The sequence below is a fragment of the Apteryx rowi genome, unplaced genomic scaffold (assembly GCF_003343035.1).
Source record: "Apteryx rowi isolate R43461 unplaced genomic scaffold, aptRow1 scaffold_984, whole genome shotgun sequence".
Taxonomy (NCBI): domain Eukaryota; kingdom Metazoa; phylum Chordata; class Aves; order Apterygiformes; family Apterygidae; genus Apteryx; species Apteryx rowi.
In genome coordinates, this window is record NW_020451298.1 from 107,089 (window position 1) to 132,886 (window position 25,798).

The 25,798-nt window shown below is 36.1% G+C and overlaps 1 protein-coding gene across 1 annotated transcript in view; it reads left to right on the forward strand.

The window, feature by feature from the left end:
• The window catches only part of DOCK4 (dedicator of cytokinesis 4), a 176,636-nt gene that overhangs the window by 103,182 nt on the left and 47,656 nt on the right, over positions 1 to 25,798 (forward strand). Inside the window, exons 24-30 of the mRNA XM_026055109.1 lie at positions 857 to 984; positions 3,804 to 3,938; positions 7,350 to 7,448; positions 15,652 to 15,746; positions 23,151 to 23,226; positions 24,836 to 24,936; positions 25,600 to 25,658. Coding sequence (XP_025910894.1) covers positions 857 to 984; positions 3,804 to 3,938; positions 7,350 to 7,448; positions 15,652 to 15,746; positions 23,151 to 23,226; positions 24,836 to 24,936; positions 25,600 to 25,658 — 693 coding nt within the window. The remainder of the gene's footprint in view (positions 1 to 856; positions 985 to 3,803; positions 3,939 to 7,349; positions 7,449 to 15,651; positions 15,747 to 23,150; positions 23,227 to 24,835; positions 24,937 to 25,599; positions 25,659 to 25,798) is intronic.

Consider the following 25,798-nt stretch of genomic DNA (forward strand, 5'->3'; position numbering starts at 1 on the left):
AGTTTTAACAGAGGAAGTGATTCAAGTAGATCTAAATGAGAACATTATTTCTCAGTTATGGAAAAGATCTAAAAGCAACAATAAAATGGACCCCCCCACACACACACATTCCATTTATCAGGTTTTAAATAGGTGTTTAATGTGGCATTACAAGTGTAAGCATTAGGACTCTTCTTATTTAATATTTTCATTAATTACAAAAAGAAGTAAGAAAATGTAGCATGTTAGTGAAATTCTTTCATCATATAATTTTGAGAGAATCCAGGACTTAAAATAGCATTTTAAAGGTTTGTGCTTAGAAAAAGAAATTTTTAAAGAAAAAGCAAATTAATCATGTGGACAGCAGTAGTCTAAATTGCTCATACTTCGTAGGAGAGAGAAATCTGGAAAAAATGATCCTGAAAGAAATCTGGAAGTACTACTGGTCTGTAAATTAGAACTCATTTGCAGAATAATATAACTTCAAAATGACATCCATTGTGACCTTGGCTTGCAAAGGGATCCTGTCACATGGCAGGGAATACTAGAAAATATTTCCACGTTATTTTGAATATAAGTATTATTGTGTTAGTAGTTCAATAAATATATAATTTTAATCATATATAAAAAATTCCACACAGTGGTGTTTGTCTGTATATATGATATGCTGCTTTTCTGAATATCATTTGTTCTTCAAATATTTCCTTTTATTTTTTATAATATTATGATTGTGAAGTAAAAACTTCTCATTAAAGCAAGTAAAAATATTTAGTTATCAGAAATATAGGTTTAGACAGAAGACATATTTGTATGTCTACGTTAAGATGAAATGATTCTATGAGAAACTCGTACTCATAAAAAATTTTATTTATTCCAGATTCTCGATATATTCTTCTTCCAGTAGTTTTACATCATCTCCACATGCATTTACAAGAGCAGAAGGACCTTATAATGTGTGCACGTATCCTTAGCAACATATTTTGCCTCATCAAGAAGAACAGCTCAGTAAGTAAACATCATGTCCTGTCAACAAGGTGTTGAACTTCTTTATATGGCTTCCAGTGATGACATAAACTGGACTTTAACCAAGAAAAGCATTTTGAAGATTTTTCTGTGCAGTGATTCTCCATGAACACATCGATTTGATTTCTCATCAACATTTTTTTTCCATGCAAGAATATTTTAATTGTAGCACGTTGTGTTCTGCCAAGCTTCGACTCTCTCTGAGTGTTATGCGGAAGTTGCTAGTTTCTCTTCTCAGGGAGAAACCTAAAAGAATTGACAGGTTTAATATATTATAATGTAATATACAACACTTTTTTAGGCATTAGATTTTAGACATGTGAGAGCTTTGAAAGAGGCTATCCCCTGCGTTATAATCTAGCAAGGCTGCAAGGATGCTGTTGGTGAGCAGTGTTTTTCCACAGGACAGCTAGATACCCCTTCAGTTCTTGGCCTCCAGTTTTAGTAGCTTGGTTTAGCTACTGACTTTGAGTGGACTTGCTGGAAGGTGACATTTTGAATATGATCTTCCTGTGTAGCAGATGAAAGGCCTGAGCTGGATGATACATACAAATAAAGGAAATGTGGAAGAAGCTCACTGTCTGAGTGAAGGACGATGAAGTTCTTAGCTTGCACACTTAGAAAATAAAGGAATTTTGAAGATCCCTGGTGTTCTATAGTTGTGGAGGGACAGCAAAGGGGAATCTGCAGAGGGATTTAGGAAGAGTGATCATCTGGGATGGGTTCGTGTTCTGTATAGTACTGAATTATTACCTGTCAGTCTTGTTTACAGCTATTTGGGCAGTTGTCTGGTAAGGACTGGGCTGTCAGGCTGTGTGTTGCGTTGTACACCAAAAGAAATATCTACTTTCTTGTAGACACATTTTATGTTGTGGGCCATTATTTGTAGGATACATGAAGATGATGTAGGGGATGGATTAATACGAGCACTGCAAGGAAGGGTCATATTTGGGTGTTAGTTGGTAATCTTTGTGGCCTACTTCTGATGCTTGTATTTGCAAATTCATCTGTGAAAGCTGCATATGAGGGCTAGCCTAGGTAGGTGTACTGCAGATATGAAGATGATGAAATTCCAACAGGCAAAAGGGTACAAAGCAATGAAAATAACTTTGCATGTAGTTGGTGTAGTTCCTAACAAATCAAGGCCAGTGTACCTTACATCATAATGCATTGGTAAGAACTGTTCTGTGTCTTGATTTCATTCTGCTGTTAGCAATTAAAATCAGCTCATTCAGTGATTTGATATAGATAAGACCTACAACTTTGGCACAGTAGGGACATTATTATTGTGGCTGCTCTTGGATTAATATATTACTTCATCACAAGATAAAGTGACAAGTGATAAAGCATAGCTGTGGTTTTGGATTGGGAGAAGTTTATATGTCTGATCTCAATTTCGGGAGATCTTCCATTTGGTGTAACTGAGTTCTTCTGGACGTGAATGCCAGAGATGTACGCAATATCAGGTTGATGTCTATATAAAACTCTCTCTCTAACATGCAGGATATGCAGATACAGTTCTTCAGTAGAGTAGCTGAGAGTATTAACAACCTGATGACTTTCACATATGTAATTCATGATTTTTTTGTGGATCAGCTCAGAACTTCCTTTCTTCCTGTGTGACCAAGATAGCTTGATGGAACAAATGAATTTACAGACACCTTTGAAGATTACTTTTTTTTTTTGGTCGGCCATTTTCACAATAGTTTGGTGCAAGAGTCCTCCCATGATGACTGTTCCAAAATACACTGAATACTGTCCACCTTCATAAGTAGCGATGTTTTACAGTTGTTTAATACTAGATGAAGTAACAGGTACCACAGCCTTGACACCACACTCATCTTGAGTCTAAAGAGGAATTCTGAGTTTTGCTACATATCATATGGTTTGGGTGTGTAGGAAGCAAAAAGAAATCTCACTCCCACACCTGGATGTCAGCAAAGTCAAATGATTCTGTTTGTCAGCTGAGTTTTAGCTTGGCAGCGTGTGTTTGATTATGGGGTGAAGTGTTTCTTTCTGTAAAGAAATGTTGTCTTAAGTTATGGATAAAATTGCTCAGATTGAGATGGTGATGTCTGCTGCCATGGGAACAGAACGCAGTGTTGAAGGGGGGAAACGTATCTCGTTTGATTTAAAAAGAAAAAGTAATTTTACAGCTTGACTTTATCAAGTGTTTTCTTGCACGTAATTAAGGTATTGATTGTCTTTTTTGTTGGTGGACACTGGTTCCTTTGTACTAATGTTGTGTACAAGCAGTTGTAGGCTTACATAAGCTACTAGTTTGTGCTACTCAGCTGATGAAAAATAAGGTAGCTGGTACTTACTGCTGGAGCAGGTCTTGAAGGTTGAGTACCATCTGTTTGTTTCTGGTGACGGTTTCAAAGTGTGAAAACAGAATTCAACTTTTTGGACTTTAAACCTCTCTTGGCAATTTCCCCCCCCCAAAACTCTAGGGGTGTTGCCTATAAAAATCTTGACTGAACAGCCCTTGTATATTATTTACTGCCTTTTTCTGAACAGTAATTTAACATAGAATTATGTTAACTTGAGGAACGGTTATATATTCAAACTCATCCCCATAACTGTCTTCCATATTTCAGTACAGTGTTATTAATCAAAAACTGTAGGATAAAATCAATAAAAATAAAATTGTATCTTAATTAGAGAATGGTCCTTGTTTCTCAACTGAAACATTCATAATAAAACTAATTATTATTTGTTTCTAAAACCATATCAAAGGAAATTCTGTTTGTGGTCATCTTTCTACTTCAAAATCTCAAAGGTTTCATTTATTATTTAAGGAAAAATCTGTCCTGGAAGAAATAGATGTGATTGTAAACAGCCTGCTAGATATCCTGTTGAGGACCATACTAGAGATCACCAGCCGACCTCAACCATCAGGCTCTGCCATGCGCCTCCAGTTTCAAGATGTGACTGTAAGTTTCCTATAACAGTTCAGTTATGGCTGGCAGGAGTCATAGCTTTATGCTGATATTGTCTTTGTACTGTAATTCACAATGTTAAGTTTTTGTTGTCAGTAAAACAGAGAGTTGAGGAGAATAAAGAAGAACTTTCTTGCATTTTACTCATTTTCAGTGGAAATATTAATATTTTCTCATTACATTTATTTATAAATTGTGACTATAGAAAGAGGTAAAATTCCTTTTGACACTGTTTCAGATTAGTAACAATTTCATTGTCTCCTCTGTTAACAATTTAATAGCTTTCTGAAACTCTCCTTAAATTTGAATTCCTGAAAATGGAAGAATATGAACCAATAACATTTTTCATCCTAAAATGTATATATTTTTACCCAATAAAACAGCTCTAAAAATTTCTGCAGAATATAGGATGCTAATGTGTCCAAATCCAAATTTATTGATAGAATGACATTCCTGTATTTGGGCTCACCATTTGAGCTTAATTTCTGTGTCATGAACTGAATCCTAGAGGCCAGATTTACCAGATTAACAAATGATGTTTTGGTCAACACAATAAAACAACTCATGCAAATTAGAAGGTTGAAATGCAGACATTTGTAGGAAAGCTTATGATCAACATTGAAACAAATGGAGGAAGTGTCACTTTGCTGTTTTCAGCAAGGTTCCCAGTTTGCCTTTGAGGGGCAAACCAGCTCTAATACAGCAAGAGATATGACTCCCGTTTGAGACGAGGGAGTAACATTTTGTGAAGAGAACATACTATGCCTTCTGTTTTGCCATCTCATTATACACTTTTTGATTAATCACCTGCTTTTACACTGTAACCTTTTTTGCTAATGAATAGACTGTAGCTTTTCAAAACGGAATTTCCTCTGAGATCAAACATTTCAAAAAGCATTTAATACCTGTAGGGTTTTTTTTTTTTTTTTTTTGCTTTATCCCACAGAGAACAAACATATTTGAAATGTTTACGGAGCTGACCAAGCTTTGTAATAGGTTAACACCATGCTTTAATCACTGTGATTCAGTAAGACTGTGCATCTAAGAGTTTGATTTTTTTTTCTTTTTTTGAAATAACAAAATTACAAATGTACTCTGTATACAATCCAAAAAAACTCAGCTGAAGTAAGGGTTGTAGAATTAGACTGTTATTGTAGCAAAACTCTGAGCTTATTGGTTTCTTTTGAGATATCCGCTTGCTTGCAGATTAAGTTTTCATAAAACACGATGACAGTCTAATTCTTTCACCCTGTCAAAAAATTAGCCTCTGAAAGTGCTTTCAAGCTGCAAACTTTCTTTTTATGCATCAGAAAAGCCATGTCATCATCACCACAGGCGTCTCATAGAATGCTTAATGTGGAAGTGACTCACAGCACAGCATAAGGCAATTATATACATTTATGTAGAAACACCATGCAGTATGGGCTTATGGCAACACACTGAGCCAGATTCTTGGAACTATTTGTAGAGCAAGTATAATAAAGTACCCAATGTGAGTACAGCAGTAGAATCTGTTCCAGTATGTTACCATTAATTCAAGATCCATGTATCATAAAATATTCTTTGTGAGAAGTATATACGCTCATGGCAGCACACTGGATAAAATTGTCATACTTGCTTTCATCAGATATTGGCTTACTTCTCTAAGTAGTACCAAACTCATCTCAGTGTGATCTTCTAGGTGCATGTGTCATTTCTTTTTCCACATAATTTATAAAGCAGCAGCATAATCAGTCAGCATCAGGCTGTATGCTGCCATGACTGCGCTGTTTCTTTCACATCAGGTAGTTTGGGTGTCTCGGTACCATTTCTGCTTGCCCTGAAGATTCTTCTTAGAGATGAGTGTGATAATTTGAAGTGAGTGCCCAACAAAACAGTGGATCTTCAAGGGTGTCACTGTTACAGATGTTACACTAGCAAAAATTGGACTTAATACAGCAGTGAAAATGAAACTTCTGTTTTAATTCTTTTAGGATGTCAGTGATTTAGATCTTTAGATTTTACTTAGGAAAATGCATTTGTATATAAAGTGTTACCAGGAAGCAAGCCATTTAGAGCAAAGCTTTGTTGATTTTAAATCTTGGAAGTTCAGTCTCTCAGAACTTCAGTGAATCGCAATTAAGTTGTCAGCTCCTTGTATTTTAATGATTATGATGATCCTTAAATGAGACAAACAAAATTACTTCAGGAGTCTACCTAAGTGAATTGGGTGTACTGTTTGGCTTCACTTACGGCACTAGAATCTGATCCTCAAAGATTTTATCAGGGTGATGATGTTTGTGGAGTTTGCTTTCATGCATGATTCATATATCCCCCAACTAGTCAGTCTGTGGCTGACATTGGCAGAAGTCTTAGAAAATACATTTTCATGTTGAGTTCAACAAATGCATCTGAACATTCATTATTACTTTTAAAATCAGCTGCCTGTATAGTTACCTAAATTTGAATTCAAAGCTCAGATCTGGGAGTCAGTTAACAATTCTTCTGAAGTTTGTACTATTTGAAAGCTGACCTGTCTGTCAACTGTAATGGAACAGCTTTCTATAATACAGTGGGTTTTTTTTACTTTTCTACTATACCTAGTACAGTACCCTCCTCTTTTTTGTTCCCAAATCCCATGCTGTTTGAAGGACAGCCTGGACTGAATCTGCATCTGTATGGGCAGGGAGAGTCCAGTAAATCCCTCAGGAAAATCCAGCAGGCCCCCTGCAGTGTACCAGTTCTGGAGTTTGGGACATGGCGGAGTGCGAATCCAGGAGTCAGCACTGTGGGAAGGACAGTGTCCTTGCTTTATGATTAAGTTCAACTTCTTTCTCTCCATACATATTTTAATGAAATTCCACTGTAGACCCAAGAAAACTGTTTTAATCAGAACTTTTTCAAAGTTGGTCCTATAAATGAGTTTTCTTTTTTGACAAATACAGTTTTTCTGTCTGATGAAAACATGTTTTGAAAAATTCCCAGCTCGCTGCATTAACTTCTTCCCTACTGGAAAACAATAGCGTTCTTCCCAGAGTTGTTGCAAAATATTTTTGTTTATATTCTGTTTCAAAACTGAGTTGACTAAGAGATTGTAATTTTTGCAGTCTATTAACCAGTCTGCTTAAAAACAAATATAAGGGAAACAAATCACAAGCCAAATTTTTACTGTTTTATCTCTTCTGGAACTATTTCATTTTGCTGAGCAAAAAAACTGAGTTTGGGGAAAAATATTTCTTTAAATGAGAAACAAATTCATACCTAAGTTAATTTATTTTCACTAAATATGGAGTCTAACAAATAGTGTTTCCTAACTGTAGCATTAATTTCCTTTGCATTTGTTAATTATTTTTAAATGTTTATGAATTTGTCTTATGTATTTGGGCTTAATGTGTAATACTTCTGTTCTTGGCCTATCTGAACCAGGGGGAGTTTGTCTCCTGTTTGTTGTCACTGTTACGACAAATGACTGATAGACATTACCAACAGCTTCTTGATAGCTTCAGCACAAAAGAAGATCTGAGGGTAAGTAACAGAAATGTCTTTAAACACGTTCAGGTCTCCTTATTTCTTTTTTCTTTGTCTCTCTTTCAGGTATTCCCTTGTTTTGATGAAACACATCAGTATTTAAATGCAATCTGTTTTTCAGATTAACTCATTTTTACACAGGCTTTCATGTTTACTCGGGGAGACTCTTACGGTGGGGCTATGATTCTATTGCTGCCACAATGAGAACCAACAGAATAGGGAAAGGAGAGCTGTGTAATTGCTTTGAAGCCATAAGCTTAGCCTCAAAACCTATGTTAAAGTATCGACCTAATGTAAAGCAGTTTTTCTTGATTCTTCCTGTCAGCCAATTTTTTATTTTTAGTATGGTAAATGGCAATGGCAAATACATGGCTTGAAATAAGTATTCAGCAAACTCTCTCCATTTTCTGAACCAGGAACAGTCTAAGTAATGGAGAAAACCATGATAATGTAGGTACAATGGGATGTGTTGCCATACACAGTTAAATGAAATTCAGCAGGATTTGAGCTGCAATTGATACTATTCTGTCTTTATACCGTTTTTCCCAGCACTCCAGCTTATTGGAACATTTACTAACTTGCACACAGCCTTGACCCATGCTGGCTGTAGAAGCAGTGCTCTTATGTTACTGTGCTGATGTTTGATATAATAGTCTGTCAGGCCCAAACTAGCTCTGCCCAGAGTTAGTGTGGCTGTCCCTCAGTGCCTGTTATAGTGTCGCACTGTCACGCTATGAAGGTTCAATAGCAACGACTGAGACAGTAATATAATAATACTAAAAAAGATGTTTATTTCCTCACACAAGTTCTTGGATTAGTAACATCCATTAAAATAATGCGATTACTAATTTAGGAAGGATAACACAAAACCATCAGTTACTAATTTAGAAAGGATAACCCGAAACCATCGATTACTGCGTTATTAATTGGAAGGACTGCTTATCCCTACTTGAAAGCTTTCTTGTTCACTCTCCTAGTGAGAGGACTCTCAACCTCGAGGAGTTACCTTAACCCAGCGTCCCAGGAAAAGGGGAAGGGGGGGAATTCTCACGGTCCAGCCGGAGAGGATGATCAGGTCACGTTCCCGTCCCTGCTCAAACTCTCCTAGCTCCCAAGTCTTTTTATAGGACTGGGGCTCTGGGCAAACACTGCTTTTGCTGACTTTTWGCRAGTTTCRCAATCACAGGACTGTCTGTTTGTCTGCTTGGGRGGACCCTGCTAGCGAGGCAAGACCACAACACCTCCGTATTGCTTCTCCCCTCCCCGGGGGTCCATGCAGATTCCAGGTGGCAGACTTCTTCAGTCTTGTTAATCATTCCGCAGCCTTGCGCATATCAGTTGGTAGACTTCTTTAGTCCTGTTGACTCCTCTGTTCAACAGCTTTGCACACAAGATGTGCGTATCAGTTCTTTTGCATATCAATTGACAAACTTCAGTCCTGTTAACTCTTCACTCGCCCGTCATATAGTTTGTCTGAAACCCAGATAAGCCACCCATGGAAAGCAGACTGTTTTAATTGCATAGTTGGAAAGTATAGGCTTTTTCCTGTAAATCTGCAAATTACTGAAAGCTATACAATGGTGAGACTTTCCCATTAAGACTAAGTGTGATCCTTAAATTGTGGGTCTCACGGAGGTAGAGTTGTAGAAAAAGTGATCGCATCCCTTGTGGTCACAATGTTTTAATCTGCCTTGTAATACTAGTGCCTGCATGCATAATTGAATTGGAAACCTTTCTCTTGATGAAGAGAGAATGAAAATCATTATTGCTAATGCCTTAAGCTCTGTGAAAGTGTCTTAGCAAATATTAGTTCAGGATTTATGGCAGTAGTCCATCTTCTGTCACATGGGCTTCTTAACTGTGTGGCAGGACCACTGGTAGGATGACCTGTCATCCTTGTACAGTCTCTGTTTGCCCAGTTCGATCATGGAAGAGAATAGCTGCCGAACTCTATCAGGGCAGCTTCTACCAATTTCATTGATGGAGTTGTCAGGTTCCTAGAGTTACAGCATTTTTTCATTCCTTTTTGCATCAGGGATGGGTTAAAAAAGGAGGAGGGTGTTTTGTTTTACGATTTCCTGCATAAAGGCTTCCAGTCTAGACCATGAGAAATCTGTATAGGACCGAATTTGATCCACACGAGGAATGCTCAGTGATCACTTATGCCCATTCTTCAGCCAGTAAGCCTAAGTAGGAGAGTCGTGATGTCCTAGTGTGATAATGTATTTTTAATGTCTTAAATTACCATTTGATAAACCTCTGTACCATAATGTTATGTACTGAAATGAGGAGTCTAGCAATTCCAGATTTTATTAAATTCCTGTTAGCCATTTAGAAGTGTTCTGAAGAGAGAGTACCATTCATGAGTGTCTTGTTTTTGCAGTGAGATGGTCATGTTGAGTTTGAAAGAAAGAAGATATTTCTGAGAAGTTCTCTCTGTCGTGAATCAGGAATGCTACCTAGGAACTGTACAATTTTTTTTTTTAAACTAGTACTACAGCATCTGTTTTCACCTAGCATAGTTGCTATACTTAGGAAATTTTTAATATATGCGGTGAAACTGGGCAATTTTACTTAAAGTGCTTTCCTTGTTTAAATTCTGAACAGATGTAAATTCATAGGTTTAGATTTTTATATTTGCTATATTTGCTATTTATGAAGTACTGTGTTGTTTTCTTTCAAACTTTCTTGCTTCTAGAACATGAGAATCTCTAGAATTATTGCTTGAATGGTGTTTGATTTGAGACAAATTTATATTCTCCACAACACACACACCCTGCTATTATACAGAGACATATGGGAAGCAGCTGTAGCCAGTGCTGTCAGCTATCAAAATACAGGTCTTAAGAACTCAAGTCCAGAGTCTATTATTCCCATCCTGCTCTCATCAGTTCAGCCTCAGCTCTACCAGTGATTCAGTGGCAGTAGGTTTGATCTAAATTAATGCAGCATTTCTTCTTTTCTGAATCTGAGAGAATTTAACAAATTGTTTTTTCCCTCATTTGGAAATACCAAATGTCACTGAAATGAGTAGCTGAAAGCAAGAGGGAAAGATGAGGGCTGGTGTGTTAGGCTGACACTGCTAACGTTAATCATGTGAGATGACTGCATATGTCTTAGGCTACCTAAATTAATCCTGCTGCTTACATCTATATTCTGCTGCTTTCTTTGCCAGCTGTGGAAGTTCCTTGGTGTATTATGCTGTTTAAAGATATGCTCCTTAGGAAACAACATCAGCTTGAGCATATCAAGATTCAAAAGGTGTAAATATCTGTGATGAGGCATATTTGGCTAAGGTGCTTTTGGAGACTGACACAAATGCCACAGTTTTTCTTGTGGCTAGTATGTACTTCGGGATGTAAGCTTCAAAAGCAGCTACCATCAACTTGCTGTATTTTTGAATCCTTCTTTTCCACCATGGTCAGTGGTGTCAAAGTGTCAAAGTGGGTTAAGTCTTCCCTAAGACATACTGAAGATCACAAATACATTACAGGGTTTGCAAATGACTTATCCGAATGTAACCTAGGCTTTTGAATTGCTATCTGCTGTGGCTTTTGCTTTGACTACACTTGTTTATAATTAACTGCCTGTTTTGAATGTGATTAGGCACTGAAATTGCAAGGTATTTCTTTCTTCCTAACTGGTTCTCAAGGTGACTATGTCAAATGCTTGCATGAATACATGTTTGCATAGCATTTGTGACACTTTACAAAAACTACCCTCACCAAACCACTTCTGCAAACAAAATTCACTCATGTAAGGGAATGAAAGTTGTCATTCATTCTATCAAAATAAATTTGCAGTTTTATATTTTTTTTAAACAATCTATGCCAAAACTATTAAAGACTGTTTCCAGCTCGTTAATCAAAGTATAGCACAATGGATAGTTTAAAGGAATGGCATCAATTGAAAAATGATATTTATATCTGCGCATTTTTTTTTTACATGCTTCTGGGTGATGCTTTGAACAAGTGGTTGTTTATAGAAATATTTCCTCTATTTTGTAAATACATTTAGTTTAAGTAATTGACATGGTGACTGTTTTTATTTTAGTCAGTTCTTCAACAGATTCAGGTTTTTTCACGCCAAAGCAGAAGATAGAAACAGCATTTTATATTTGAAAACATGCAAATAAAGTAAGAAAGAAATGACAGGGATTCATGACTGAGTGGTAGCCCCAGGGACTGTATTTCACTCACTTTTTGATGCATTGAATTTAATGTGTCAGTAATTTAAAAAGTTTCCATTTATTTATCTTTCAATATTATTTTAAAGGTATGCTCTTCTTGCTTACCACAAAATACACCACAAATCATCTTCTAGTAAATATATTTTACAGCAATTTATAGACTGAAGTACTCTTATAAGCAGATATTTGCTGTCCCCAAAACCCTTCAAATCTAATATTTGACAAAAAGTAACACTGGAAGTTACAAATAGGAGGAGAAAAGTGGGAGAGTGAATGAGGAAGACAGTATACATTAACATAATGCAACTTGCACCGCAGCAAGGTATTTTTGGTTGCCATGTTTTCTTATTTAATAGATTAAAAAAAAAAAAAAAAAAACACTTGCTGGAGGACCTCGTATACCACAGGTAATGTGGCAGAATAGGTATACAGGAGAGATTTGGCAGAGGAGAAGATAATATTTCATGGGGATGGGTGTGAACCTTGCCAGTGTTCTGATCCCTCTCTCCCAGCGCCGGGAGCCGGAGCAGCGTAAGGTGGGTGTGCCAGACCTACCACCAAGTGCGATTTACCCTGCTGCGGCATGGCTCTGCAGGCACGGCAAATGGCTCTGGCGCAGAGTGTGCTTCTGGCATCCTTCCCCTGTTCCCCATGGGGAACCACGAACGTGCTGTGGTAGGCCCCAGGGGACCTCGGAAAGGATGAGTGCTGGAGCAGATGGACTCTAGAACATGTACCTGGAGCCTGCTTGTGTAGATTAGGGAAGCAGTGAAGGAAAGAAGATCTGGGAAAGGAGTTGGCCACCGGACTGATGATTTATCCTGACAGAGATGGCTCACTGTCAAACTATCCTCTTTTGTGTGCCCCTTGGCACTGTGCTGAACAGCTCTGGGATGCTTTACAAAGGATCGATAACAAGTAACTCTCTAACTCTGCAGTGTGAACCAACGCATGGATGATCAGGCAGTTTGGCTTCCAAGTGATCTCTTGATCCAAACTCAAATGCTAATTTTGATGCACCCTGAGAGATCCAGTAGAGTCTCACCTGCTTTAAGGAGGATTTTACATGCATGTGGTATAATGTGGAAGAAATTCAAATATGCTTGTTGATGAAATGAATAAATAGTTTTCAGTCTTTTGGAAGGCCGTGCTTCTCATTGAATCAGTTTCACATTTTCATCAACAGAATATTCCTGCTAGAGGAAACTAAACTGCGGTATTGTGATGTTATGAGTGGTGTAATATACTACTAGAGTTTATATATGCAAGATAGGAATATTAAGACACGGTATTTAGTTGCCTGGAGTAGGCAAAATGATAAAATTATTCCCTTGCTGTCTCTTAAGACTGAAGGCATACAAGACTTTTAATTATAGCTGTACTCAACAAACCAAACGTTAGTTTGCTTATACTGCCGGCAAAAATGTCTTTAAATGTTAAAATCTGTTACTGAATCATTATGATGTGTTCAGCAGAGCAGATACTACTGTGAAAGACAATAGTTTATTGCAAAGGAAACAGTTCAAAATACACTTACAAAACTGATTTACCATGACTGGTACTTCATAGTAATGTCTTGTGAAGTTTTTGGAATATTTCAACCACGAAACAAAAAGAGCAATTCCATCATGCAAAATCCCAGGCATTGTACTACTGATCAAAATGTATTATGGAATTACTATAGAACAATTACAAGGTTATGTCTCTTGACATTGAATACTGGCACTGAATATTGATGAGTAGTTCTGACATGTGAATGCATACTAGCACATTAATGTCAAAGTATCAGATCAGTCTACTGGCATTTTACTGTTTTATTGTTTTCATTTTTATCATGGATTCCTAGGGAAATATACTATCAGATATTCAAAAACTGTATCATGAAAAATAAGTTACTTATGGATTAATTCTGCTAATAGAAGCTTTAGTTGTATATCTTGCAAATCTTACAACTGACTAGTTTTTTCTGAAGGTGTTTATGCTTTATCTGTTTCTTTCAGTTGTAGTTTAGCACTGAACTATTCTGTGTTTTGTTTGTATGTTTTTGACACATTTACTGTAAAAATGGCAAATCTTCAGACTTATTGACTTGGGCTTTTTAAATGCATTTTTTATATTTAATATCATTCATACTGAATTGACAAAACAATTTTCTGAATTTTCCTATTGAAATTAGAAAAAATTAGCCTGGTGTTAGTGATTCAAAATCTAATACAAGTGTTGACACTTGCTTTGTTTTAAACATTGCTTGGAATAAGAAGTTTATTCTTTTTTTAGCCTAAATGCCTAAGAAATGAAGCATATATGTTCTCTCTATCCTTCTTTCCTTAGCAATTTTTGAATAAGCTGATGAATTTCAGAGGGGTTTGACAGTGGGCTATAGGCCTCAGAGGTATGAAGTTTTACAAACCACGCAGCCCTTGGATTTGAAATGGTCCCTTAAACCACTTGTTTGGTTTCCCAGCAGCCTTTTTTTCTCTGCAGCTCGGCAGCCAGTCAGTCAGCTCCCCAGTAGCAACATCGTGCTTTGTTTCTGGACCTCAGGCAAGATGGAAACGAGATGTAGGAAAGCTGGGGGTGTTACTGTGAGCGGGCATACAGCAGAATTTGGGGCATGACTATATTGTTGCGATTATGGAACAGAGCTGCAGAGATTCAAGCACTGGCAAGGGGGATTTAGCCCCTAAGGAAAATAAGGGGGAGATGTAAGTGCTGAAATTTAACTTCAAGACACAAAGCTGTAGGAAATTCCAGTCTGGAATAAATCTGTTTGCTCGTGGAGCTACTTATTTATCTGTCAAGCTAGTCACCTATGTTCAGATACTATTTTATCTGGAGCGAATATTGCTTATACTCTTTGATACAGAGAGCTTCTTGGCATCTCACTCAAAAAGCAGGTTGTCTCTTTTATGTAATCTTCTCTAGTGGGTGGACGCTGGGATCTCAGATGCCATTCCTAGCGCCTGCATTCTTCCCCCTTTACAGTGATTTTCTAATGAAAGACATCTGTTGTGCAATGCCCGTCATCTACACTTTGCTATATACACTTGAGAATATATTTTGGTATCCTTACTTATTTGGTATCCTCTGGTTGCATCTTCATCTAAACTGTGTTTAGAGCTAACTCTAGACAAGTGATGTGCAGAATCAAATATGAATGTTTCAAGGTCAGATGCAACATTGATTATGTTCAGTGAGTTATATCAATTGCATCATGCTTTTCATGATGTGAAAGGCTACATTTTGCTTAATGAAAAAATACAACTTTATACACAGTTTAAATGGGCCATCGGAAATATTACCCTTGCTGTAGATTTAGTTATCAAAAATATCTTAAACAATCTGTGCAGAGAGAAATTGTTTAATTTAGTTATTTATTACTGAGTTAAATGACACAGGAGATAATGCTAATGCTAAGCTCTTAAGCAGTGCTTTCTGCATACAAAGTAGCTCACATACGTTCACTATTTTTATAGAGTCAGCAAATGAAGCAGAATGGTTAAGTGACCTGCGTGCAGCCAGGCAGCTGGTTTTAGAATTCAGGAGCCCAGACATAACTATTGACTTCACTGGTCTGTGCAAACTCAATGATAAAATTGTCCTTATGCTCTCTCTTTCCCACCAAATAATGATGTTTTTAGAAGAAATCTTGACTGTGATGAAAGCCAAGCATGATTAAGGAGATATCTGAAAATCTGTAGTGTTTGCAAAGTGCCTTTTTGATTTGCAGATTGTTCTCAGGATCACATTTGTGGAAGTGTATGGGTGGAAACCAAATGCACATTAAATTATTTTCTTCTTTTTTACAAAAAAGAATGAAATCACTGTCTGCGGCTTTTTGGGAGAATCAAAAAAAACTGATGAAAAATATTCAGGGGTGTATCTATGTAGAAAAAAATGTGTAATTCTGCTATTTCTATAACCATATTTTGTCTCTGGTTAATGTATTTTTAAAGCTCATTTCTCTTTTCGGCCTGCAAAGGCATAAGACTGCTTCTTTTCATTCTACAGGATTTCCTGCTTCAGATTTTCACTGTATTTCGGATACTAATACGACCAGAGATGTTTCCAAAAGACTGGACAGTGATGCGTTTGGTTGCAAACAAGTAAGACACTTTTTAATGGTAATAAAAACAAAAAACAAAAACAAACCAAAAAAAAACAGCATGTGAAGGTCATAGTATAAATAGATACAATTAAATGATGTAGATAATAAAAATGCAAAATATATTTTATAATGTTGTGCTAGTTTTTCATTTTTGAATGATGCTTTCCATTTAAAATCTCTGGACTTATTTTATACAACAAATTAATAATATAATCTGTACCTGTTTCTCCCCTGAATTTCAGTAACCCCATATACTGGAAATTCAGAAATACTTTTACAAAAAGAAAGTGCTAATCATCAACAGATTTGTTTTCCAAGTAGCAAATGACAAGTCTCACCAGAACTTCATCCAAATCTGTTGAAATACTGAGGTGGTAAAGATCTGTTTGCTCTCAAGAAGAAATTATCTGCTGTAATAACATTAACAGTGTTTTAGCATGTTTGTTAATTTAGTGTTTGTCAGAAATATCACAAAGTCAACAAAATACAAATCAGGTACAGCACAAGCAACAGTAATGTGGGGTTTTACATCTCAGAGCATCAGCAGGTGTTGCTTAACCTGCCTTCGAGCCGTTCTTTTTGTTCACTCCTTATTTTTACAGGAACAGGTTCACAGTTTTTCTGGCAAGTCACTACAGCTGGACTAAAACTATTAATTTTGATTTTGCCACTATCACCAGTTAATCCTTTTTTGTAGGCTTAGTTTTCAATCAGATAAGCTAGCTGAAAAGTCAACACATAACTACATAAACATTTAGTGTCAGCAGAGGAAGGGGTTTGTATTGGACAGACCTAGGAATACAGAATTCAGGGTTGGCTTAAGTTTTCATGGTGCATATTGCAATGCCTGATAGGAAGTAACTCATCATTGGTTTTCAGTCTGTACTGTATCCATGTGTGAACATACAAGCATCATAGTATTTATTCAAACTTTGTCATGACTTAAGAAAATAACATTTTTTTGCTTGCCTTTATTACCTCATTTAATATCGCTAATCCTGCCAAGTTTGAATTCTAACAAAAATGTAAATAACCAAAGAATGGATGTGATATTCTTTCCTATGTATGATATTTGAGAAAATATGGCTGAGGAAAGAAAGCATACATCCGGTAATCATGCTTAAGAAATAAATTGAGAAATACAGGAAAGAGAGGAAAAACACAAGAACCCTTAGACTAAATATATCATCTAAGAAAGTGTTACATCATCCAGAAACAGCTGGCTTGGCAGATGGCTCAGCAACAGCTTACATGTACAAAACTAAGATTTAGGAATGACCTTGGCACATGTTTCTTAGGCTGGTGATGCTCACATATGCTAGAGGTGATGTTCTTAAGCTCTATGAAAAGAGTATTTACCTTCATTAGTATTTTACTTAGCATCAAACATCTCCTTTTATTAATGTATGTCATGTTACTTCTGACCATCTAAGGGATGACTGCATGTCCAGTTCTGTCAGGCATATGACACTGGCTTCTCATAGCCAATTCCCATCAGCAATCATTACCAGCTTCTGTCTATCAGATCAGCTAGCTGAACCAGTTAACACCCAGCTGGATGTAAACCAATATGGGATGTGAACAGGTCTTTACCAATTCAGTGTTCATTAATTTACTTTGCTAGGGATATGGTCTTGGACATATTTATGGAGGAAATTCTGGTTTGCTCTGAAACAGGGGGTTGGCCAGACGTTTTGGCTACTTAAAAGTAGTGGTGTGAACTCGAAGACCCATCATTCCTATATTACCTATCGATGGCTTTGTTTCTTTTTGAGGCAGCAGAAAGGAAAATCCACTTTTTATTCTTTCCTCAGCTGCAGAGTACTAACTTTTCTGGAGCTTCATTTCCAAATGGGAGTTTCCTCCTTTCATTTGTTTCCCCTGCTCCCATTTCAGTGGCTGCCTTGCTCAACTTCCCTGATAAATTCAGAAGCAAAGAACCACAAGCTAGTAGCTTTGCTTGAATTTTCCCAACCCAAAATCTTTGTAGTGCAAAAGGAATGGCCTTAGAGGCAGGATGACAAATTAGGGCATTGCCTGCACTAAAGACAACAGTGCCTGTGAGCCATTCACCTCTGGCTTCGCTTAATAAGCAAGCCGAATGTTTCCAAAGATCTGAGACTCTTCAGGCTTAAATACAGTCCAATACATGTCTAAAAGGAAAAATTTCAAGGTCTAGCCCATATTTTTAAGAGCATAATCATGTAATTCACTTAAAAATATCTCTCTCTTCTAATTCCTCTTTCTCAGGAATCAAATGACTGTAATGTTTCCTGGGTTAGGTGGCTCTCTTCTCAGCTGTCGAGGCTTCAACCAGAGAAACAGTAGCTGTTCTTAAGGCAGAGTGTGTCTTGGGAGCCTCACCTGTCACAGCAGTCACTTCACCAGCTGCACTGTCTTTTCTCTCCCATATCTCCAAAGTGTTATAAAAAAATCAAACTGCCTGGTATTTACAGGAAGAGAGATTTAACCTGTCTGAAGCTAGGGAATGAATGAGTCCTAGCAAAGGTATAATCAGGTAATAAGCTTTCCCGGTAGGAAAAAGAAATCTTTATTTCTTTTTCTCTTATTTATGTATGCATGCCTTCAATTGCCTGAAAGTTTTTTAGGTCTTAAAACACTAAAAGAGTCTATCGATGTATAATATTTATACATATAACAATATTGCTGCCCTCTGGCTTCTAGAACTTTTTCTTTCTTGCTGCAGTATTTTCAGTAATTTTGTAGCATCTGGCATTTGAATGCTGTCTGGGATAAAACAAAATAGAAAATAGTGTGAGTTCAAAAACATGTAGGTATCCAGAAGTTAAGGTAGCTTATGATCATACATGCATATGGAAAATACAGTTCTGAATGTCTGCGTGTCTATCACGAAAAAGCGTTAATGATTAGGATTACAAAATTGCCATGTGACTTCCAAATTTGAGAAATAAAATAACATTTAAAAAGGCAGAAATAGCACTGAAACAGAGAAATAGATCTTTTGAATTGTGTTCTATGATGGAAGGAGAAGAACATAGAAAAAATCTTTCATGTTTATTAGCTTCTACAAGTTGAGCAATGAGACAGAAAGCAACTCTGTTTAAACTGCACAACCATGTAACATTTGTATTGAGCAAATCAGGATCCATTCAGCAAAATAAAATGATTATCTCTGGCTAACATCCAATATTTCTAACAGGAATGTTGCAATTGAGTGACAAATTTGGTTTCTGTGTATGTTATGGAAAATTCCATCTTCATTTCTTTCGTTACAGAATAGACTTTCTACATTAACTAGGTAGTAAGCTAGCTTACTGGCCATCTAAACAAAGCTTCTATTTGTAAATGCAGATGAACACCAAATAATATAGGAAGATTCCTAAATCAGTTTCCTAGCTCAAGAGAGGTATTCAAAATTTTATAATAAAATATGCCAGACTATATGATTGAAGCTTTTAGATAACACCTTGGTTATGTCTCTCACAACAGGAAATAACTGTGTAGTGGTCACTTGCTTAATTACCCTAAGATTAGAAAAAAATCACTTGTCTAAGGTTTTAATTGATTGGCATTTTTGAGAGTGTTTAATAGACTCAGCTGAATTCCAGATATGTCATGTTTCATTAACAATCGAGAAGGCTGAGGGTGAAGAGAGATTCCTATTACTTGCTGACCAAAGGTTTGATATTTATATGTACTGTACTATTCAACAATGAACTAGTTTTCCACTGCTCTTGCTAGTTTTCATTTCATTTTAAAGATCAAGCCTTTTGTCTCTCTATGATTAACTAATATATATATTTGGGAATTTTGTTGAATGGTAGAGGTGCTAGATCATCCAATTTTCAATTTGAGTTCTCAAAGCATACAAAATAGGTGTATGAATATACATATTTATAGTAAAATAATTGATCTGTAAAGTAAGATTTGCTATAGAGTGTTGTTTATGCTAAAATTCCAAATGTACCTTCTGACTGCTGGACATTCTAACTTTAAATTGAAAATCCTTTTGGCTATCTATTTCAATAATGACTGGAAGACATTATTATTATTATTATTATTATTATTATTATTGATTTTTTAAAAATCAGTTCAAACAGAATGCATGGTAAGGAAAGACATTAAATTAGCATTGGTATCATCATTATGGCTGCTTTGAAGAGCTCTGTTAGCTCCCATGATGTGGGAGTCTGAGACTCCTACAGTGAACAAAAATTCTTGCTTTTATGTAATACAAAACGTTGCTAACAACTGAGCTTGTAAGAATGCTTCTGCGCAATTCAGTTTGTCACAGAAAGCATATATATACATAGGTATCCCTGTATGTATAAGTTCATGCACCTGTATATGTACTTGTATGTATAACAGTGTATATATACATATATGTGAATCTAGGCTCATTTATTTATTAAAAATGAAAGGCTTTTTTCTCTTTGAACACCTCTGTGCTTGGAAGATTTCACTTTGGAATAGCAAAGGATCAAATGAGAAGCTAACGTTACGTATTTTATACAATTAGCTGCCTATTCAAAAGCCAGGTTGCCAGAGCACTGTCCAAGCAGAAAGTTGGTTGCTGAACTTTTGGGGGCTTCTCTGTTTTTTTCAAACTGCTTCTTATGGAAGGATTTACTTGGAAATACGATGAAAATATCAAAATGATTATTGAACTTTTTCATGCGGATGAGTTGTCAGAAAAGCCACCCTGTTAGAAATGTCCTGACTGACTCCCTGGGTTAGCGTTCTCTGTATGAACCCAGGACAATTTAGTAGCTAAAAGCAGAGATTTTCTGCTCTAAAATGGTCAGTGGCCTGAACAAACTTGTGGCAGGTGGTAAAAAGAAGAAAAGTTTCCTCGCCAACTCAACATTTTTCCAGTGTGATAGTCACATGGATTTTAAATAAATTTTGTTGTTGTTTTGAAATTGCTGTCTGGGAAGCAACTTGGAACATGGATATTGTACTGGATCCATCTGTCCTCTAGCTGGTGTGTCCTCTGTTTGTGTGTGTGCTTTTCTTTTTTTTTTCTTTTTTTAATAGGTTCTATATCATCCATAAGAAAAGGGGGAAAGAAAACCCGCAACCATAGCAGTGTTTTCTGTCCTACCCAATTTTAGTCCCTGTTGTGGATAGAGAATAAGTTTATGGGTCAAAAACAATGGTTTCATATTCCTATTCTCAGTCCATTGGTTTATTTTCATCTAGTTCCATGACAACATATATGCTGGCGCTCTCCAGACCCACATTGTATCAACTAATGTATATTGTATCATTGTCTTATCAAATAAATCAAAACTGAGCTGTTTTGTAGCAACAAATAGTTTCACTGCAGGTATTCTGTTAGCTCCAGAACATTCTGAAAAAGTCTTCTAAAATTTGCATTTAAGATTTCTACTCTAATTATCTTCTATTAAGAATTTAAGCAGATCTCTCTCTTCAACTTTACCTGCCGTGGAAGGAATGTAGCAAAAAAGAAACTCTCTCTGATGTAAATAATCTGTGTAATGTAAACTTGGCAGTATGGTTGCAGTTTTTGAGACACTACAGTATTTTGTCTTTTATCCAGTTTTTCAGAAATTTATTACTTTGGACTTAGGTTGAAACTTTACAGTGATACAGTTCTGATGGCCTGACCTTTTCTATGTGAAGAGATCTGAAACATGCAAACTATTTTCATTTTGTGAAACATGATCTGTAAATTAAATCACGTGCAATAACAGGATTGTTCTTCCCCTCCATGCCTTGATTCTTCACTTTGCTTAAATTTTGTTAATCTTTCACTTTGTCTTCCATACTGCAACAGGGAGTACTGTACAAACACTAACTCCTTGTTGGAAAAAATTTGAGCAAACTTTACAGATGAGTGCTAAGCGTGGAACACTGCTTGGATAGATAAGCTCAGATACAGTGTAGTTGTTGAGAAAATAATGTGTATGGAAGTTACATGTGGAGCAATGGAGCTAACACTAATGAAACTTGAGAATCGAACAGTGTTCTAAAAACAGTCTAAGACTTAATTGTTACAGGAGTTCAGACACATCAAACCAAAAGGTAAAGTTTAAAAGCTGAGAAATAGAAGTAAACATTTGAACTGTAGTCATAAACTAAATGATACATAGCTAAAAAATTTAATTAAAATGTTGAAATCAGTCAAAAGTCCCCAAAGAAAAATCTACTTTATCTCTCAGATGGATTGGTTAATACATAATTCTTCAGTGTTGTGAAGATGAAAAATATGATACCCTTAAAATATGTTATTGCTATCACATTTAATAAAATATATTTTATTATACTTCATTTTTTCACTTTTTTCTTAATTAATTCACCAAGTATGGAAAAGGAAACAAATTTTAGCACTATAATGGCATCCAGAATGAGAAACATGTTCAAAGAAGTGTTAGACACAATAATGGCAGCTAGGTGGCAATTAAATGAAATGTGTAGATGTAACCTTTTTCTCAGAAGGTCCTTAAACAGTTGATTGCTGTTAAGTACCTGAGTATAACAGGGATCTGTTTTTCTCTTCTGGTTTTGTTTTTCCTTAAGCATCTACTACTGACTGTTGTTTCAAAGAATTTAATGGGTTAGATGGATTTTTGGTGTGACCAAATATGTTGTTAAAAATGAGGGCAGCAAAGGGCGGCTTAACTCTTGACACATTGAAACAGAATATATTGAAAAGATTTCCATGTAAGTTCAGTTTCTGTAGATTGCCAAACTTGCATTTTGCTGAGTCCTGTTTGCCCAGCCTGTTTTGGGATTGCGATGAACCAGGTTGCCGTTAACACAACTTAACAACCACCCTTAAAAGATTTTGGTTGTCTCAGTTCATCTAAGATGACTATAATTTAGGTAGGTGTCGATGCAGTCATCACCAAGATAAGCACCATTTGTTAGCTGATCTAAAGCTGCAGTTCTCTCAGAGTTCATACAGATTTGCATTTATCTGTTGTCATCGAAAAAGACTTCATCCATAGGGCTCTTATCATTGTACACTTGATAGTTACTAAATATTTTACATTTACATTCTATGTGCACATGTGCAGTACAAAGAAAGCTGAAAGCAAATTGCCCAACTGTATATATTAGTGCTAGTAGCACGGAGTGTGTATTAAATATATCAGCATTATTTGCATAACAAAACTTGTGATTTGTATTTTCAATTATATTCTGCTATACAAAACGTATTTTCAGCACCCCAATTTCTACATCTCACCTATTTTTTAGGGTTTTTTTCCGTGTCATGTATGTTTTCTGTCAATAAGGGCTGTTAGTCAGATATTTATTTGTCTAAATACAGAATTTATTGTCACAGTACGTGGTATGTTTATATCTTTATTGGAGAATTGACTGGCTCTTTGACTATTAATTATGAATTTCCACTTAATGAAAAGTACTATCTTTTTTATTCTTTTCTTCCCAGTGTTATCATTACAACAGTCTTGTACCTCTCGGATGCCCTTCGCAAAAACTTCTTAAATGAGAACTTCGATTACAAGGTAGAGTAAATGTGTCTAACGTAAGGTAGATGCAATAGCTGTTACCTCATCCTGTGGCTTGGTAGTATGTTGTTAATCTTAGCTCCAGCATCTAAGCAGCTAGAATGCATACTTCAGCAGTTCCAAGGGCTCAGAATCTAAATTTTCTCATACAGACAGGATTGGCTTAAAAATCAAGAGTGTTTTTTTTATTTCTTTTTATTTTTCATTTTGGTATTTCAGTTACTATGGTGGACTACTTATTCAGGGATTTTGTATAACAATTTTTTGATTACAGAAAATTTTTATATTCATCTCTTATTTTGGGGTTATCTCAGAAAGCAAAATGAATTCCATTTTTGATTCAACAGCAAATATTTCAAAACTGTAGTTTTGCATTTTTTGAAATGCTCTCAAGTCAATTTACATGCTGCATAATTAAAATCAGAAAATTATGACACTTCATGGTGAATGTAGTTATACTTGCCTATTATTGAGTACCTCTTACAGTGAGGTATGATACCTATAGCAAACTACAAATTGCAGGATGATGCCTTTAGGCTTCAAACAAGAAGACCTAGGAATGACTCTGAAGTGACCCATCACAGTGGAAACCAGAATGGGTATTCTGCCCAACTAGACACAGAGGCATTAGTCCAATACCTTCATTTTAAAAATTGCAAAATTTCCTTCTTAGAGAAAATAGAGAGCTCCTGATGACTTCCAGCACAGCAATGGTTGCTTAGCTTCTCTGAAAAGCCAAGCTCCTGTTGGAGAGATTGGAGGGGATGGAGACTTATCTACCAGACACAATCGGAAACAAGGAAGCCTGTCCTTTTGGAAGTTCTGCCAGCTCAGAGACTAAAACTGATAAAAGAATTATGTGTAGACCAAGCATCTATGTTCTATAAACTTGCTTAGCAAAGTGATTACTTTCCTGCAGAACTGCAGAGTCTGGAATAGCGCTCCCCCTACGCTACTTTTGCCCTCCAGCACTCGTGCATCTATAATTGGGTTATATCAATTAATATTAAAATGTATTTTTAAATGTATCTTCTAACTGAGAAAGCTCTACTTATGAGATTCAACATTTGAGTCTAAAAACATTTGCACAAACATCTGGATATTTACAATATGTTAACCAATTCACAATACTTTGATTGTGTCCAATGAAGCCTGCCGTGAGACTTGCAAATAACATTATAAAGTAAGACAGGCCGGGAAATGACAGCTCTGTTATGTGATAGCTTTTGAGTGTCACAGTTTTTTCTTTTTTGGAGCTAAAAGGTTTTTGAAGTTCTCTATTTAAATATTCCAAAAACTTGTTTTCAGTGTAGAAGGTCAGGTTTTCTAGTTGGTCTTTGACTCTGCAGGATGAAAAAAGAAAACCTGGGACACTGACCTTTAAGTTTAAGAGATGTAGAGTATGTAAAATAGATGTATTCCTGCTGAACGTTTTGGTGTTGGTGAAAAGCATATTTATATGCAAAGAAATTTAGTCAAAAACAGTTTGACAGCTTTATTAGCCAAGACTGAAACAACTGATGTGATTTGAAAATTTGCATCTTGAGTGGTCATAAAATGGTAGCACTGAGAAATGAAATAACCAAATGCCATGTGCTTATTTTAGATATGGGATTCCTACTTTTTTCTTGCTGTCATTTTTATAAACCAGTTATGTCTGCAACTGGAGATGTTCACACCTTCCAAGAAAAAAAAGGTTTTAGAAAAGTAAGTATTGCTGTCAGCTTCTAGAAAACTCTCATAGATCAAACATTTCTCAAAATGCAAGACATGGCAGGTTGCATAAAGGCCTATCAGAAGATCACAGTGGCCATATTTCCACTGACTTGAATGAGTGTTGGTTCTGGCCCTTTGTGCAGGTCTTCAGAGCTGACAGCAGCTTTTGTCAAGTGCCCAAATTTGTTCGGATGTTGGGAATAAAATAGCCATGCTATAGCAGTGCCAACACTAATTTCCATTGCATGTATTAGTTAATTCAGACTGGTTTGGGTGTTTCTACCAGCCACTGCACTGTTGTCTGTGTGAAATAATTGTATTTCTTTGAGCTAAAGAAAATAATTTGTTCTCAGAGAGAGACTTTGAGAAAAATTGCTACAGAAAATAACTATTGCCACATAGTTGTATTACTGATGTATAGTGTTTAGAAAGAGCTAATACGTAAAATATTTGATAATACTGCAAATGCACCTGAGTTTAGAAATCCTTTTTCAGCTGGGTACAATAGCAAAACCTCGGAAGAAAGCTCAAATTCGGGAGTAGCATTTTATGGATTACAAATGAGATGTTCATTTTAACAATATCACAAAATGGCACATGGTCTTGATTTTCTTAATGTTATGCTGTTTTGTTTTATTTTTTAATGTATTATAGATATGGTGATATGCGGGTAACAATGGGATGTGAAATCTTCAGCATGTGGCAAAATTTAGGTAAGAAATTTAAAAAAATCCACATGGTCAGTAGCTCAAAAATGAAAAAAAATATGATTACTTCAACTGTTAAATACACTTGCTAATAATAGAGGAGTTGATGAAGTTCACATGAAGTCTTGATTCAAGTTTAGGTAAAC